This window comes from Salvia splendens, chromosome 19 (assembly GCF_004379255.2).
Source record: "Salvia splendens isolate huo1 chromosome 19, SspV2, whole genome shotgun sequence".
Lineage (NCBI taxonomy): Eukaryota > Viridiplantae > Streptophyta > Magnoliopsida > Lamiales > Lamiaceae > Salvia > Salvia splendens.
Window position 1 is genome coordinate 27,278,415 of NC_056050.1, and position 17,742 is coordinate 27,296,156.

The following is a 17,742-nucleotide window of genomic DNA, read 5'->3' on the forward strand; positions in this document are numbered from 1 at the left end:
AATATAAATCATTATACACAACTACCTAAATAGTTGTGTTAAATAGAAATGTCTCACCAAGGGGATGGAGGGTTTTTTGTTTTAATTCATCTCCAATTCTATTTTTGATAATGTTTTACTACAACATATTACCCCTACTAATGTGAATATGTGATTCACACATTTAACGAGCATTGCTTTAATTATTTATGTTTTATCTTCTAATTGAGCATTAAAATCTCATTTCTTCGGCAATACCAATCTATCGATGGCACTGTCCGTACACATCTTGATGAATTAGAGATGTTTGAACCCACTGCTGGGAAGAAAGAAAAAAAAAAGCAAGCTGGAGGCATATCTCAAGTGAAATGAAAGAAAGCATTTGATTGGGTGAGTACAATTAATTGACCAGCTCGAAGTCGGACATCTGTCCTGTCCCAACCACTTTGGATTTATGGAATTTGAAATAGACGCGTGGCGAATTAGAATGCTTGGATTTAAGCCACGTGAATGGTAGGATGACGTTTTATCGGACTAAATATGCAATGTGGGCCCGCCGAATACACACTGCACTTATTTAGACACATGTTTTTCACTTCCACCGGCCTGTATCAGATTTTAGATTTTTCTTTTTTTCTAATTTTTTTAATCATGATTTTTGTTTACGCAGTACTCCCTCCGTCCTAAAAAAATATGCACTTTGGATTCAGCATGAATTTTAATGTTAAGAGAGAGATAGAGTGAAAAATACTTAAAGTACTGAAAAAATATACACTTTGGATTCAACATGAATTTTAATGTTAAGAGAGAGATAGAGTGAAAAATACTTAAAGTACTGTTAGTAGAGAATAAATCTCACCTCATTAGAGAGAAAAAACCTCCCAAAATTAAAAAATTCATATTCCTGTGGGATGACATATATTCTTGTAGGACGGATTCTTATAGGACGGATGAAGTAATATTTGGTGATTTTGATTTTTATATTGATTGAAAATCTAGTGAGACCACTCATTGATTATCTCTAAAACTTAATTTCTTTAATGATGCTAAACAACCTGACAGAGTAAACAAGGTCTTTTAAGATTTGTTTAGATTTTAATTTTTTAAAATATTATTCCGAATTTTAGATTTTAATGATAAATTATTAAATCTAAACAATTAAGTATTAGTATTTGAGTATTAATTAGAAATAGTCCGCAAATACATATGCAATGATTCATAAATCTCCTAAAAACATTATTCCTTTATATAAATACCCCACTTCTAGTTTTTTTATTAATTTATTTTTGTACTTAATTTTTTAGTATTAATAAACTTCATATTTTTTTTATAATTCACACAAATTTATTAAAAATATATAAATATTCATCATTGCAAATTATATGAAATGTGAAATAATTGAAAATAGGACATGATACCAAGAATCGTGCAAGAGATGTGATGAATAATAGATAAGGTTGTGTGGGGCCAACGTTTTTAAAAAGACTCTCATTCCTAATCCCAGCTTCTACCATAAGAAAATGAAAATTTTCTACTAATCCAAAACTCACAAGTCATTGGAAGCGCCATGTTTTTCCTTTTCACCTTCCTCATAGGTTGAATTTAGAAGGAACGGTGTCGAAATCGTCGTAATCAAATCTCTGCCGCTCCCTCCCAACCTGAATAGGCAAAACGGCCGAATAAGAAGATGCAGTTTGGTCTCGTGCGACATGGGAAGAACCGAATACGTACCTTTCCAAGGTAAGAAGGGTTGCATGACATAACCTCATTCATGGTCGTTACTTTCTTCGAGAGCATCATAATCCTGAAACAGAGTTTTACCAATTCGGTCATGTCCTACAATCTAGGAGATGGAAACGTTTATCTGATAAACTTTCTATATGATTTTATGATAACATACGTACCTCTGGATTGAGAAGTCGAGGCGTTCAATCATCTCGCAGGTTTTGTATTGCTCGGGGTCCTCGAGGAATCTAACCATTCCATCCTTTTGGTTGATTGTAGCATAAATGTCACCTTCTTGAATCTATTCCCGGAGATGAATAATAACATCAGATCAAGCCAATAAGTTTCGCTGCTAATTCAAGTAACGTGAGTAAGTCCTGCTTAAAACTTACCATTTGAAGAACATGCATCTCAGCCTCTTTTGCGCTATTCAGTTGAACTGTGTTCGCTATGTCTTGGAGGGAGAGAGTTAGGTATGTCTGAGTCAACCTCTGAATATTGCGTTTATACATTGATGACACGACTTGCTTCACCAACCCAAGATTATTGTCCTGGAAGTTGAAGAAAATCTTACATCAGATTCAGAATCGAAGCACCAGAGTGAAGAACTTCGACGCGATTACGAATTTAAATGCAATGAAAAAGGCTTACGTTTTCAAACTTGTCCTTGTTCATCTGCACATAATTCTCAACCTCTGATACTTTGCCGGTACTATAGCTATTTACCAACTCAAGGTAAGGCTGCTCATAAACAAAATCACACAAATGAGTGAATTTAGCAACTACAGGTAAGCGGGAAAACTAACATGAAAAAGGCACAAGGAACATATATTATCGAAAAAGAGCTCAGAAGAATGAAGCAATAACAGAGAATAGAAAATAAATTGACCAAATAAAGCTCCAGTTACAAAAACCCCAGAGTCATATTGCTTGGAGAAAGTTGATGAAGCCAGATCCATGCATACATGAAGCAACCTATCAGAACAAGCTGGGGCATATAACTGGTTTTTGCTAGACTGCTAGTCGGTTCAAATTCTAAGTCAAAGAATTACTCATTAGGTCAGATAACTGCATTGTGTTGGCTTTAATAAGCATTGGTGTCACGTACTGTAGTAATCATTTTCTCTTTTTTGCATAAGTCATGTAGTAATCCTTGATTGTAGAAGATTCCAAGTTTATCAAACCCAGAAAAGTATTTTATAAATGGTTTCAGAAACATGAATGTGAATGCGGTTGCAGTAATAAACTAAATGCTTTTAACCAAGTAAAGGGTAGCAAACACTAAATAAACACAACATCTGATGCCCTAGTGTAGAGTATAGCTGGTTTTCTGAAAAATACCTGAGAGAAATTCTTAAGATTCCTTTGAGCGGCTGATGAAGTATACTTGGGAAAACTAGTAGCAAACTGACATCAAGATCAAATGCATACATGAGAATAAGTTTAAGAATTTCACAGGCTGAAAACAATTATGCAGCCAGAGATAGCTTTTCAAATAAGGCACTAAGCAAAAAAAATCAAGTGCTAGAGCTATCAACAACTGAAGGGTAATACTCCTTCTGTCCCTTAAAAATAGACCGAATTGCCATTTTGGGATGTCCACAGACCAATTCTATTTAAGGAAATTTTTTCCTCTCTGAGGTGAGTCCCATTTTCCACTAAACAATACTCCAATCACATTTTCTTTCTATCTCTCTCTTACCCTAACAATTGTGCAATTAAACCGTGCCATTTAAAATGTTGTCTATTTTTTAGGGACGGAGGAGGGAGTATATTAAAAGAAAGATTCATCAGTCCAAATGCTGATTATTGAGAATGTGATAATACTTTCTATACTGTAAAAACCAGATGTAAGAGTTCATCAAGTACTGGACAGTTCATCAAATTTTAGCCTAAAACAGAAACTCAGATTGCAAATTGTAACCAAAAAAATTTATGACAGCAAAGATAAAAACAATTATCATAGTTTCAGTAGCAAAGTGTATTTTACGTAATACAGTTGCACAAAACAAAATAAAAATAACAAATATACATAAAAACAAAGGTACAAGTATGATTTACATCATGCTGCATACATACCTGTCCAAGATGAATGAGAGAAACTAGAATATATTTTTTGTATGCTTCAACTGCTATGGCACTAATAATGGGCATAGGTGCTGTTACAACCTAAAACATCAAAGTTAAGGGCAATGTTGTAACACTAGTATATATGATATATATAACAATCTAGATAATAATCATCAGAATGTACATACGTTGTGTAAGAGCTCTAAGGCTTGGCGAAACTTCTTTTGTCCTATGCAAATCATACCCCTAATTGTCCCAAATATCAAATGATGTATCAGTAAGCTTATGTCAATATAGCTCTATAAAACAAGAAAAACAAACAAAAGGTGACAACCTACCCATAATAACAATATAGAAACAGATCACGAGGTTGATCAACCTCAAACACATCATCTTCCAAGACAGAAAGGCCAGTTTTATAGCACTTCGACATCAAACACAGAAGCAGAAAGTCAGGATGTAAAGTTGTCAGCTGTTCGGTTGATGACTGAAGCTTGCGTATGGAAGTCAGCAATGGAGCCACACCACGCATGGGATCTTCAAGAAATACGACTTGTTCCTTTAACTTTTTACAGATAGATATAACTGCAAGTCAAGAAGCCACCAAAATCTCAAAAAATCAGTAAGAAAACATGGAAATATAACGAGTATTCTACAGAAAAAAGGCTACATTTGTCAGGCGCCAAACGGATTTGATCTGCAGCACACACATTGATGAACCTGGCTACAGAAAGCACGAGCTCATTCGCTTGATCTTGATCTTTTGATATTGTACCAGATGTGCAGGCCTCCCTAATACAAAATAAGTTAAGGAAAAAATATCATATTAAACAATAGACACAACTACCTCTATAGTAATTCCTTATTTCATTCTACCAGCTTAACACACTGATAAACCAAACAGCCAGCAGAAATAAGAAAACTGAATTCTGAGGAAATAATCCGTGCAGAAGCAATTGGACGTAATGCGCAATAAAGCCAAAATTTCTTCAAATAATAACACGATTAGACAATTAGAAATTCCTTATTCAATTCTACCAGCTTAACATACTGATAAACCAAACAGCTAGTGGAAACTAGAAACCGATTCTAAACAAATAACCCATCCACAAACAATTGAACGTATAACGCAATAAACAAAGCCAAAATTTATCCTAATAATCATGCGATCAGAGAAAAGAATATGAAATCTCCACCGACAAATACAAACCCTAGCTCATAAATTCCACGGAATTCTCAACAAATTTGAATATTACGCAATTGAAGGAGTTGCCGTATATACGAGTGAAATTAGGGAAGGAATGCTCACAGGATGTAGAGATAGCCAAGAGAGTGAACGGAAGGGTCGAGTTCGGTGAGCAGAGGAGCAAGGCGAGTGGACTCGGTGCGGAGCATATCATCGCACTGCTTCAAGTAGTTGCGAAGCTGAGTTAACTCGCCGATGTTGCCGGAGAGGCCTTGGATTTGAGCAACCAGCGATTCTACTGAGTTCATGTTGAGATTCATCAGCTCACTCAAATCTTCTCTCCCCTTGATTTATGTAACTAGTTAGTTTCTCTGTCTCTGTGTGTTTGGGCGATGATGATTACTACTACTACTATTACTATTATATTAGTATTATAATTATATTTTAAAAATTAATATTGGGAATACACCATAAAATTTAATTGGGCTGTTTTCTGGTTTACGCTGGGTTTATTGGGCCGGTTTGAGTCACGCAAGTGTGTGTGTTTTTAAGGTAAGGCACCACATTTTAATCCTGAGTTAGTATCCCTCCGTTCCACGTTAGAATGTGAGCACGAGTTTTAAGAATTAAGTATGAAAAATAGTAGGTTAGAAAAGTAAACGAAATATGATATCTACTTTTTTATATTGGTTTTATAATAAAATATGAATGAATTGATGGAGCGTGAGATCTACTTGCCATTTATGATAAAAAGTAAAATGTGACTCTTATTGTAGGACACACCCAAATGACATTTATTTGTCATTTATGGTAAAAAAAAAAAGTAAAATGTGACTCTTATTGTAGGACATACCAAAATGGCAAAATGCGACTCTTATTATGGACTGAGCAAGCATTACCAAACAGGAGTATTACTTTTCTAAGAGTCATTTTTAATTATAGAAATTAGATGGTAAAACTTTCGTTCATAAAACACAATATAATGAAGAATAATCTCTTTTATTTATAAAAACAATTATTTTATTCACATTAAAAATAGTAGTGATTTTTTCTTAGAGCTTGGGAGCTCCCACAAGTTTTCTTTTTCAAAAAGGAAAGAAAAACTTTATTACTTCAAATTAAAATTAACGCAAGCCAAGCTGGGAAATGCAGAGTTTTTTTGTGGTGTTAACTTTGAATTTGGTTAATCGTATAATACAATTATTTTTATTGTGTAAATTTTTTTTAATACTAATACTCTTGAAGAAGCAGATAGAGGAATCGAAAATATTTGATTTTCTAAGCATTATTTCTAAGCAAAGAACCGAAGAGTTTCAAAAAGAAAACCAAATCAAACAATAATTTCCTGAATTTCATTCAAAGTTTCCTCTAATCAAAACAAAATTCCTAAGGAAAATGATGAAGTGACATCATATTGATCAAGTAAGTATACCAGCACACATGAGATGATCATCAAAGTAGTGTCGGCAGACGAACAAAGCTCAGGCCATCATGCACTAATTTCTGCTTCAGGCTTGTCTCTCTTCTTGCCTTTTTTGGTATTTGTAGTACCCTGTGCTTGTTCCTCAGCTTTCTTTTGAGCTCGAATCATAGCACGTCTTGCACGGGGTCGCATTTCACGCACTTGTCTTGGAGGCATCACATAAGGTTCGATTGCCCTATCACCAAAAGGGTGCTCGCTGCCAGCAAATATCCTCAATTTTCTGTCTCTATCCTGAAGAAATCCAACAGTAATGTTTAGCTAGATGAACTTACATAGACATCAGACATTAAAGACTAACTAAATGATTCTGGAACGAGCTATTGCAGTGTAGCAGAGAAAGCTAGTTAGGATGAGAAGGCAATTCGCATGAATAGAAGTTTACCTAAACTACATTTATAACATATCACAGTATCAACGCCATAAGTAATGCATGCTATGTCACATTATTGAATCTAAGAAGTTCATAAAACCTGTATAATGATTTGCAAGTTATAGAGCTACATGTCATTTAATCACAGAATTTGCAAGAAAACTAAAAACATAGTAGTCACTTCTTGATGATTGGAATGGCAAAATCATTAGTGTACCAGAGAGAGAGATGGACATGCTCACATTGTTCAAACATATCATAACTCAGAAGTTTGACTTTTCAGAGTTTCATAGTCTAACTCGTAATCTAAAATTTTCCGGACATTAAATTAGTTTCAAAATAGTGAAAGCCCCTTAGGAATGACCCAAAGATAAAAATAGCAACGATAACGATGCATTGACAAAAGAAGTTGTACATCGATTATCGAAGAAATAGACCTACAACAGGCAGTTTGTTCCTAGGAAGCATTCAAATTGTTCAAACGTATCATAACTCAGGAGTTCGACTTTTCAGAGAATAATTTCATAGTCTAACTTGTAATCTGAAATTTTTTAGGACATTAAATTAATTTCAGAGTATTGAAAGCCCCTTAGTTTCGAAGAGGAATATTATCCAAGGACAACAAACTAGCAATGATAACAATGCATTTACAAACGAAGTTGTATCTAAGAAACAGACTCACATCACGCAATTTGTTCCTGGGAAGCATTCGCATGATAGCTTTGCGGATAACTTCTGTGGGATCCTTGGCCATCTGATCCTTCAAACTCCTCTCCTTCAGGTGGCCTATGTACCTATCAAAGCCATCTCAACAATATATAAGCAGGCACAACCATTTCAACCATTTCTACACCACAAAAAACAAAATTTGCACCGAAGCAATAGAGTTAAAGAATGAGATAGCATCAGCGCAATCGATTAATACAGCAATCACCAACCATCACACCATTGAAGCGAGGCAGATATTTAAAAAGTTGAACTTGCCCTGTATGCCACCGATAAAACTTGTCAGTCATCTTCCTTCCCGTAACACACACATCTTTTGCATTGATAATGATGCACATATCCCCATCATCTCGATTGGGAGCATACGTAGGCTTGTCCTTTCCCTGAACCACAGTTGCTATTTGGGATGCTAGTCTACCCAAGACCTGGCATCGACAAAGCTCAGTTATGCTGTGCAACTCAGAAACTAAGAACAAGCGACTCAAACAGATAACCAATTAATCAAACCTGCCCCTTTGCATCAAAAACCCTCCATCTCAGGCCATCCAATTCGATCCGTCTCAGTCCTGCAAGTGCTTTCTGTGAAAACATATCGATCCCGGTCTCATTAGCACGAATTCGACGCATATGTTAGAAACAGCTCAAGAATTCTATCAGGCACACTCCAGGAAACTCGTCAGCAGCTACTCCGACACTGAAATTAGCTTAAACCCTACTTCGCTATACTAAATCAAATTTAAGCAAAGATAGAATCCTAATTATGAAATGTATAGCAATCTATGGACTAATTCAAACCCTCGTTTTCAAAATTGAATGCGAAAACATGGCCTTGAGCTATCAAACTGACCTAGTTTAAGCAAATTCCTACTCAAGCAGAGCAATGTATATCACTTTCTCCTCAAAACAGTTTAAGTCAGTAATTTCCACAAACAGCTAGTGGGCATCCATTAATCATCAAATCGAGACACAATACAACTAAAATACCTTAAGATTGCCGCTAAAAGCTTGTGCGGCGGTCGACATACTGAGATTCAACCCGAAAATGCAGCCAAGACGATAACTTTCTTCAGCTAATAGCTTAAAACAGATTTCTGCTTCGCGGAGAGAGAAAGGGTGTTTCCTTGCATTTGTACAATGTATGGGCTTATAGACTTTTTATAAGGCCTGAAAATTGTTATTGGGCTCAAATAAAAATGATAAGGCCAATTAATTAATCTTGTTAATTTTTTAATTGCAATATTAAATTTAAATACTTGGATGTGACGAATTCTTTTAATTTGTTTAGTCACAACACACGCGCGTACACGCATGACTCGAACTCTCAATCTCAGTGGAAAAATGTCATGCGAATAGAGTTGTGTCACGTTAATATTTGAAATATTAAATTTAAAATGTGTCACGGGCGACCTAGGTCCGAAATATTTGTTCTCAAGCACTAACCACGCTATCCCAACACACACACACTGATACGATCATCCTCTACATATTATTAGGGAATATTCATAGGATATTATTCTATTTAGTTAATTGTGATTCACCATATCTTTCCCATATTTGTTTAGATATTTGTTTCTTGTTCATTAAGTTAGGGTAGTAGTATTCTAGTATTATAAATAGGAGAGCTTGTTATCATTCTAATCATTCAATGAATATATTATTTTCCACAAACTTGTCTTGAGTAACAAGAATATCATATTTCGTTTCCCAATTGTTGTTCGTCGGAGAACGTCCGAAAATCAGCAATCCGTGGTCTATCTTTCGAGAACGTCGAAGGTTCGATCACCTTATCTCTCCGAGAAGTTAGCCATCCGGAGCGTTTCTCTTCATATTAGTAGGGAATATCCATAGGATATTATTCTATTTAGTTAATTGTGATTTAACCTATCTTTCTCATATTAGTTTAGATATTATTAGATTTGATTTAGTCTATTTCCATAGAATATCATGGTATCCCCACATATTATAAATATGTGGAGTATTTGCATATGAAGGAATCAATGAATGAAATATTTTCCCTAAACCTATCTTGTGAAACAAGCAATTATCCTTACGTTTCTTGTTGCTTTGTGGAAGACGTCCACCAAATCAGCAGGGGTTCGATCAATTGCCGCGAGTTTGTCGTGGAAATTGCTCGTGGTTCCGCCGAGAAGGAAGATCACGGAGCCGTTGCGGAGAACGTCCGTAACAACTGGTGCTTTCATCCCGTACTCATCCTCCACCTTCTTCATCCATAACCCATATTTCACCAACCAAAAAAAAAAAAAAAACCCACCGAACCCTCCATTTTTTTCCCTTATTAGTTATGGCTACTTACCACCAATATCAGCCCCCTCCTTCTAGCACCAGCGGCGACGATCAGCCGCGATATCCGCGACGCAATTTCCAGGCGGCCGCCGAGGCGCCGCACGATGTGGCAGGAACAACCGCGATTTTCTCCACCGGGTTGGAGACGATCTTGGCGCGATTTGACAGAATGGAACTCAGGCTGGAGAAGTTGGAAGCGCCGCGCGTTCCCGAACATGATCCACACTATTTCTCGGATGAACTTGATGACGAAGGGTATCACTCCCCACGCGACGCTTGGGCGGCAGAAGACGATGTCCACCGGCCTTTCATCCACGGACGACGAGACCGTGGTGGGGATATCCGTCGTCGACGAGACGCTGCCCGCGCATTACATTGGCGCGACGACCGTCTTCCGCAGCAGAACGTTCATCGGGCGCCGTACCGCAATCGCCCCGAGCCTCGGCACCGCACGTGCTGGGACAGGCCGCAGGACCGATACCTGGGGAGGGACGAGTCCGAACAACAACACTATGTGGACTTCTATTCCGGATCGAGGCATCGCCGGACTTCCTGGGATCAGCCCTCCCGAACATCTGGTTGTCGTGTGGGAGAGATTCGCGCTCCTCCGCTGCCGAAACCACCGCCACAGCCGGTACCAGAGCCAGAATTGTTCTATGGCCCGACGCATCATGGGACATCGGACACTCCCGCATCAAAACACACGACGCGCCCCTCTTTCGGCCCCCGGGGCTTTCTTCACGCTGATTCAGACGTGCCGTCACGATTCCCACCTAGCGCGTATACTGGCCAGCAGCGAGAGCAGCCCCAAACCGGGAACCGGCACCTGCACCCCACGTTCCCAAGCCCCCGTACCCCCGCACATCCACAGCACGTGCTCGACCAACAACCACAGCCAAGTCACCACCGCGCAGCGCCACCGACCCCTGCTGCTGCGCCGCCCCCGCCGCTACACATGGATCAGCAACGATCGCCATCCTGCGGCCATCCTACGACTCACTTCCGTCAAGCTGAGGCCTGCCTCGAATTGCCCACGACTGTGAAGCAGCCCCTGCTCCAACGCCCGCCCTCTTGCCTGCGTTCCCCGAGCCTCCACTCCGCTACGAAGCTTGTTTCTTGTGAAGAGAAATACTTGGGAATTGAGGGTGATGCAAAAGTGTTGAATCAAGTTGACTTGCGGCTCAATGAGAAGAAATTAGTAGATGATGAAGTACGAGCTATAGAGGTGGATAAAATTGATGACGATGATGGTCTTCATGATTCAAGTAAAAGGAATGAGGAAGAGGCATATGAAGAGGAGGACGATTCCACAGAGGAAGTGCTGAAGGTCATCGCCTCATTCCCCCATGTTGTTCAAGTGCAATCCAAATCTATTGTTGAGAATTGTTGGGGCAAGAAAGGAGATAGTGCCTACACCGGTTGGTGCATAATTATTGGAGTCTGTGTGGATTTGAGTATCAGTGATGTTACAAGTATGAATTATCGATCAACATCGCTCGATACCGATGCAAGGTTGATCCCTCCGCGCAATGACATGTCGGATTCGAACATTCTTGGAGGCGTGGACAAGCTTGTCGTTGTGGCGTGGAATTTTGCCGACCACAATGGGTCTCCTTTGTTGACTTTTGACAAAGGTGATGCATGGAGACATTCAGCTGCTCGATATGTGTTTGATCCAGGGGGAGACGTCTAGCTAAAGCTTTTGCTTTCAACTCTCGTCCTTGGTTCGTGGTTCCCACCTTGAGGACAAGGTGGATTTCAACCGTGGGGGAGTTGATACGATCATCCTCTACATATTATTAGGGAATATTCATAGGATATTATTCTATTTAGTTAATTGTGATTCACCATATCTTTCCCATATTTATTTAGATATTTGTTTCTTGTTCATTAAGTTAGGGTAGTAGTATTCTAGTATTATAAATAGGAGAGCTTGTTATCATTCTAATCATTCAATGAATATATTATTTTCCACAAACTTGTCTTGAGTAACAAGAATATCATATTTCGTTTCCCAATTGTTGTTCGTCGGAGAACGTCCGAAAATCAGCAATCCGTGGTCTATCTTTCGAGAACGTCGAAGGTTCGATCACCTTATCTCTCCGAGAAGTTAGCCATCCGGCCTCGTTACGGAGGACGTCCGTAACACACACACACACTATTAATTACTCCATCCGTCAGCCATTAGGAGTCTCGATCACTTTTGCGCACTTGTTTTATAAAAATGATAATAAATAGTTAAAGTGGAGAAATGGTTAAGTACGAGAGAGAATAATGTCTTCTTATCATTATTCCCACTCCTACTTTACCATTTCTCCACTTTAACTATTTATTATCATTTTTACAAAATGAGCTCGCAAAAGTGCCCTGGACTCTTAATGGCGGACGGAGGGAGTATGTCTTTGCAATTACAAGGTTAGATTTAAAGACCACAAACCCCTAAACCACTACACATGCTATTTGATTTTTGTGGTAATTACAACATTAGCTTAGAAGGGTTTATGGCCATGAATCCTCAACACTATTAATCATTTTCTAGTCAATTGTACAATATTAAACTTAAGACCCTAAATACGATTAGTCATTTTAGCTATTTTTAGTACTCCTTAAGCTAGAGCCCATAACTATAAAGTTGTGAGTTTTGCCTTTATATTGATGTGTCAAAACCAAAGATGTTGTGACGGACAAAATAAGTAATCACCTAAGTGGAGTAATTCATAGCTTTGTGAACATTTGAATATTGATTGATTCAAAATAAGAAGGAATCAGTATTCCCTCCGTCCCATAATAGATGTCACACTTTACTTTTTAGCTTGTCCCACAAAAGATGTCACATTTCCTCATTTAGAAAAAGTTCATTCTCGCATCAATTATAAAATTATATTTTCTCTCATCACTTAACACACAAAATAACATCTCCTAAAATCATGTGTCATCTCTCAAGTGTGACATCTACTATGAAACGAAGGGAGTAGCAGTTAGACATGCCCACGGTTCGTAAACCGGCGGTTCCGGTTCCGAACCGCCGATTTTCCGGTGTTTTTTTACGGTTTTTCACGGTTCCGAACCGCCGGTTTCCGGCAATTTTCGCGGTTCCGGCTAGATTTCACGGTTCCGACACGGTTTCGGTTCGTAAATTTTCGAACCGGAACCTGCCCGCGGTTCAAAATATGGCGGTTCCGGTTCAAGAAAAAAGTCACAGTTCCAGTTAATCGCCGAAACCGAAAACCTTGGGCATCTCTAGTATTAGTAAAAAAAAATGCACATTCATCACACACCATCGCCTCTCCCCTCTCTCAAAAAATTGAAATGAATACACGCCCACCGTGGGGCTCGAACCCACGACCACAAGGTTAAGAGCCTTGCGCTCTACCAACTGAGCTAGACGGGCTTGTTGCTGAAGTTTTAATTAGTATGTATACACTACTTCCGATATATACTAGTACTAGTATACACAACTATTTTCATTGTAAAATCATGAATAGGACAAGACCACCTTTATTTCTGATTTTATCTAGTTGTGAAATTTATCGTTGTAAATATTACCAATCCTTCATTGTAGATCGAATTGATATCTAGAAGGTCACCACTACTTAAATGGAGTATTTCTTTAAATAAAGATATCATATAGCTATGTTAGTAGTAATTGATAAATCAAATAAGTTATGTAATTTTCGGGTTGATCAAGCTAAAGTCAAACACGATTTTTTCAAGAAATTCTCATGATGAACATGAACTTGATCGACAACATTAAAAAATGAACACGATCCGCACACAATGAATCAACGAAATTTTTAGTGATGCGATTTTATTCGTTCCTAGCCGGCTACATTGAACCCGGGACAACCCCACACATGAAATGAATCCATGATCTGCTAGCCATATTATCTCATATGTGTCGACATGACGCGACAACGACACGAACTCGACAACCACATGTAATGACGCAAAACGATTCAAGTGTGTTGCGGGAGAGATATGACCGAATGATGTCATGGTGGTATAGCGATGAAGATAATGAACAGACACACCAGGTAAAAAGTGAGAAAATGAAAATATAATTAGAACTCTAATAAAATAACATAATATAAAAACAAAGAAGAAAAAAATAGTAGTAATAAATAACAACGGGATATGTAAACTTGACTCGAATTATCATATACCTATCGGGTTGATACGATTAGAATACGAACACGAAAAGACTTGACACTGCCCTATTTATTTCATGTGCGTCCGCCCTAGAAATATAGTAATCCATAAACATGTTTCCTTTTATTGAATCATACAAATTTTAATTCCATTATATTTTTGGTTAATGTAATTATGTAGGTTATTCATTATACAAGGTAGGGATTTGTTTGTGAAATTGCCTGATTTACAGGGGTCCAACTGCAAAGGGTAATAATATTTGGACTGCGGCGCAAAGAAATTTCTCGTTTATATATATCTAAGCTCAATTCCTAAACCTAAATCAGCTGCAGCAATCCATTAATCTGCAAAACCCTAATTCTTGCTTCATCTCCGTCGGAAACGATGTCGGTTGGAGAGCTCGCTTGCACCTATGCTGCTTTAATCCTCCACGACGATGGAATCCCCATCACTGTAACAATTTCTCACTGATTGATTTACATCTTCCATTTTTTCGTTTTTGATGGTATTTGTAGATGTTTGTGTGTTTAATTCAATCGAATTCCCTTTTTCAGCCGGAGAAAATCTCAACTTTGCTGAAGGCTGCGAATTTGTCTGTTGAATCGTACTGGCCGAGTCTTTTCGCCAAGCTTTGCGAGAAGAGGAATGTGGAGGATCTTATCATGAACGTCGGCGCTGGTGGTGGCGGTGGCGCCGTCGCTGCTCCAGCAGGCGGAGCTGGTGGCGCCGCTGCAGCTGCCCCTGCTGCCGAGGAGAAGAAGAAGGTATTATTTCATCTTTTTTTTTTCAAATTAGTTGTTGTTTATGTTTTATCAGTATACTAGCAATGTGAATTGAACCTCCGAATAAATGTTAAAAACGGATAGAATATACTTAAGATAAAAAATTTCACATCAGACACTTAGTCATAGCAATCGAGAATTTATGTGTGGATTGAAGAGCTTACATTTATTTTATAGCCTTATTGTTAGAACTGTTGTGGTTTTGTGCTATGGTATGGATTTGATTTATGATATTGCTCTTAAGTGAGCTATGTAGATCAGAGAAGTAGATTCTTATTTGAATCATGAATGCTCCTTCACTCAAATTTTATGTCTTTTTTGTATAAATAGTTTTATGAAGCTAATTAACAATCAAGAATTTTGGTGACGTTCATAATTGTGCGGATTGATGAGCTTGAGACATTTTAGAACCATATTATTGAATACATTGCTGTTCTGTGTTATGATATGGATTTGATTCATGAGATAGCTCAGAAGTGAGCTATGAAGATTAGAATTAGATTCTTATTTTGACGGCCCTTCATTCAAATTTTATGTTTTTGTGTGTAAGTAATTTTATGAAGATAAGTGACAATCAAGATTTTTGGTGACATTTTAGATTTGAGTATTGAAGAGCTTGCGGAGACATTTTAGAGTCATATTGTTAAGGGTTTAGAGCCATATTGTTAAATTCATTGGTGGTTTTGTGTTTTGATATGTATTTGATTCATGAGCTAGCTCTTTAATGAGTTATAAAGATTAGAAGTAGATAATAGTTTTGATGATCCTTTGTTCAAAATTTATGCTTTTTTTGTGTAATTATTTTTATTGAGCTAATTAATACTGTGTTTTTAATCATTTCAGGAAGAGGAAAAGGAGGAGAGTGATGATGACATGGGCTTTGGTTTGTTTGATTAAGAGAATTTAGTTTGAATGGTCATTTTGTTCTACACATTCTTACTTGGAGTTGAACTTGTTTTAGATTCTTGTTGTTAGTAGTTACTATGTCTTACTTCAAAGTACTCAAATTGTGGTACTTGAATTTTGAGGTTTTTCTTTAGTCTTATGTGAGACAATTTCCTTCGCTCTCAATATCTGATGAAAAACCAAATACACATTGTTTTTTAATCCTCTCAATTTTTTAGGTACAAAACACCCTTGATGCTACCTATTATTGCTAATTATGCTCTCATCTAATTCCCAGTTTCACAATTTTTTTGTTGAGTTTAAGATTGAATTAATCTGAAAGTATAATGCAATTTTTTTCACTTAATAACAATAGGAGGAAGAATTGAGGAGTGTCTAGACTCTAGAGCGTATGAACTTATTGGATTTGCTATTTATATTGCATTTAAAGATGTTATTACTACTAATATTAGGAATTTGTATTGAAACCTATTTGAATAAGTACTTAATGCATACATTTTTCTTTTTTCAATGATCTTAAATAGAAACATCATCATACTTAATTTTTTTTCTCTATATTATTTTATAACATCATCATATATTTAATCATCCGTATTATTTTATTTTCTCTCTACATAACTATAAAAACATTGTGTAAAATCTTGTATTGACCGGAAAATGTTCCACTCAGAATATGACGAAGATCGTATAAAGTTAGTCAATTTATAATGAAATTAAATGAATTCTAACAGAATAAAATTTTCACCTAACACTCTAGCAAGGATATACATCCACTACCCATGACCCTCACTAATGATCATGTAATAAAACACAAAAATAAGGAATTAATATAAATGTAAAATAATTTGAAATTAATCATAGTTAACGACCCTTTACTTTTGTAGGGTCTTTGCATTGGTATTGTAACGGTAGCACGATTAAATTGGTAGGAATTTCCTTTTCCTATTAATTGTGATAGTTTTTAATTAATTTCTTGCATATTTTTTTATTTTCTCCCTTTTCTTCACTGATCTTTTCTTTATATATCCTTGTTAATATCTTAATATCTCACACACAAGCTAAAATTTTCTTCTCTCGTAATTTGTATCGCATATTATTTCCATAAACTCTGCATCTGTGCATCGTCGAAATTCATGGATACAAATTATTCAAAGTAGTTTTAAAATTATCAAAATTCCCAAACCAAATGGATTTTCCAAAATTTTACTACATTATATTATAATCCCCAATTTGCTTAAATTCTGGATATTTTCAAAACACAGAATGGTAGTACATCCGTCATCAATTCAATTCATAAATGTCGAGCAAATTGGTAGTTGGAACATCAATTTTTGTTTAATTTGGGCTGTGACAAAGGATAGAGATGCATGGATCAGTCTAAATTGAGAAAGAATGATCACATCAAAGCCAGTTCAAAAAGTTTATTGTGGGACTGGGACTGCCACGTTTATATTGATTTAGAAAAAAAAAATCGTGATAAATTAAAGTAGCAATAATTTACTACTCCTATATTTCATGTCTCAAACGATATTGTTTGTGGAGATCTGAAGTTTAAAACGTCATTTGCAAAAGAAATAGTAAAAATTAAAGTTAAGTCTTTAGACTAAACACTCAAATATTATTGAAATGTTCCTATTCATTTTGCTATTGTTTTATAAAAAATTATATTCATCCACGAAAATAGTAGTACTATATCTATTTTAGTTCGGTTTTTAAAAATTGATTACTTTTTATTAATAGTGATAATATTTATAGTGAGATTTTATTTACAATGACTTTCTGCTATATTTTTTAATTAATAAGTATTTGTGGTGCAACTGACTTCCCACTCATTTTTATACAAATAAAGGTTATGAAAAATGTACTTTTAGAAACTAAATAAAAGATAGGAATGCAACTTAAGTAGAAAACAATTATGCTTCAAACTAATAAGATTAAAAATTCAAGTCACTACCATCACTACTAGTCTACAACGAGTAGATAAGAATAAGAACCTTTGTTAATCATCTTTTTTTAAAATAATTAAAAACTACACCAAAAATGATGAAAACGTGGACAATTC

General features: G+C 36.6%; 3 protein-coding genes, 1 long non-coding RNA gene and 1 other non-coding gene across 5 annotated transcripts; 2 read left to right on the top strand and 3 right to left on the bottom strand.

Annotated features, from left to right (window-relative positions):
• Nucleotides 1-1,403: 1,403 nt before the first annotated feature.
• Nucleotides 1,404-5,353, bottom strand: LOC121780186 (COP9 signalosome complex subunit 3-like). The gene is made up of 11 exons (XM_042177704.1): nt 5,084-5,353; nt 4,445-4,566; nt 4,113-4,359; nt 3,963-4,020; nt 3,784-3,873; nt 3,046-3,111; nt 2,356-2,445; nt 2,097-2,255; nt 1,884-2,005; nt 1,711-1,783; nt 1,404-1,637 (listed from the first exon to the last, which is right to left on the bottom strand). The coding sequence occupies exons 1-11, from the start codon at nt 5,278-5,280 to the stop codon at nt 1,569-1,571; spliced, it is 1,293 nt and encodes a 430-aa protein (XP_042033638.1). The 5' UTR covers nt 5,281-5,353; the 3' UTR covers nt 1,404-1,568.
• Nucleotides 3,118-3,673, top strand: LOC121780187. Its single transcript, XR_006045979.1, has 2 exons — nt 3,118-3,345; nt 3,460-3,673. It is a non-coding gene; the product is annotated as an uncharacterized LOC121780187 (long non-coding RNA).
• Nucleotides 5,354-6,212: 859 nt separating the features above from the next.
• Nucleotides 6,213-8,654, bottom strand: LOC121778383 (50S ribosomal protein L13-like). Its single transcript, XM_042175729.1, has 5 exons — nt 8,524-8,654; nt 8,047-8,118; nt 7,798-7,964; nt 7,496-7,607; nt 6,213-6,674 (listed from the first exon to the last, which is right to left on the bottom strand). The coding sequence occupies exons 1-5, from the start codon at nt 8,560-8,562 to the stop codon at nt 6,450-6,452; spliced, it is 615 nt and encodes a 204-aa protein (XP_042031663.1). The 5' UTR covers nt 8,563-8,654; the 3' UTR covers nt 6,213-6,449.
• Nucleotides 8,655-13,161: 4,507 nt separating this feature from the next.
• TRNAK-CUU lies at nt 13,162-13,234 on the bottom strand. The gene has a single exon. It is a non-coding gene; the product is annotated as a tRNA-Lys (tRNA).
• A 1,050-nt stretch (nt 13,235-14,284) lies between these two features.
• Nucleotides 14,285-15,881, top strand: LOC121778268 (60S acidic ribosomal protein P1-like). Its single transcript, XM_042175586.1, has 3 exons — nt 14,285-14,445; nt 14,547-14,756; nt 15,618-15,881. The coding sequence occupies exons 1-3, from the start codon at nt 14,377-14,379 to the stop codon at nt 15,669-15,671; spliced, it is 333 nt and encodes a 110-aa protein (XP_042031520.1). The 5' UTR covers nt 14,285-14,376; the 3' UTR covers nt 15,672-15,881.
• Nucleotides 15,882-17,742: the final 1,861 nt, after the last annotated feature.

What these genes read in the sequence shown, in the direction of transcription:
- LOC121780186 (XM_042177704.1), bottom strand. Translation starts at nt 5,280, where the DNA reads ATGAATCTCAACATGAACTCAGTAGAATCGCTGGTTGCTCAAATCCAA. An exon ending in CTTGGCTATCTCTACATCCT is followed by an intron (nt 4,567 to 5,083) that starts GTGAGCATTCCT and finishes ATTTTGTATTAG; the next exon opens with GGAGGCCTGCACATCTGGTA. An exon ending in ACCCTTCTTACCTTGGAAAG is followed by an intron (nt 1,638 to 1,710) that starts GTACGTATTCGG and finishes TTGCCTATTCAG; the next exon opens with GTTGGGAGGGAGCGGCAGAG.
- LOC121778383 (XM_042175729.1), bottom strand. Translation starts at nt 8,562, where the DNA reads ATGTCGACCGCCGCACAAGCTTTTAGCGGCAATCTTAAG. An exon ending in CTTTTAGCGGCAATCTTAAG is followed by an intron (nt 8,119 to 8,523) that starts GTATTTTAGTTG and finishes ATGTTTTCACAG; the next exon opens with AAAGCACTTGCAGGACTGAG. An exon ending in TTTTTGATGCAAAGGGGCAG is followed by an intron (nt 7,965 to 8,046) that starts GTTTGATTAATT and finishes TGTCGATGCCAG; the next exon opens with GTCTTGGGTAGACTAGCATC.
- LOC121778268 (XM_042175586.1), top strand. Translation starts at nt 14,377, where the DNA reads ATGTCGGTTGGAGAGCTCGCTTGCACCTATGCTGCTTTAATCCTCCAC. An exon ending in ACGATGGAATCCCCATCACT is followed by an intron (nt 14,446 to 14,546) that starts GTAACAATTTCT and finishes TCCCTTTTTCAG; the next exon opens with CCGGAGAAAATCTCAACTTT. An exon ending in CTGCCGAGGAGAAGAAGAAG is followed by an intron (nt 14,757 to 15,617) that starts GTATTATTTCAT and finishes TAATCATTTCAG; the next exon opens with GAAGAGGAAAAGGAGGAGAG.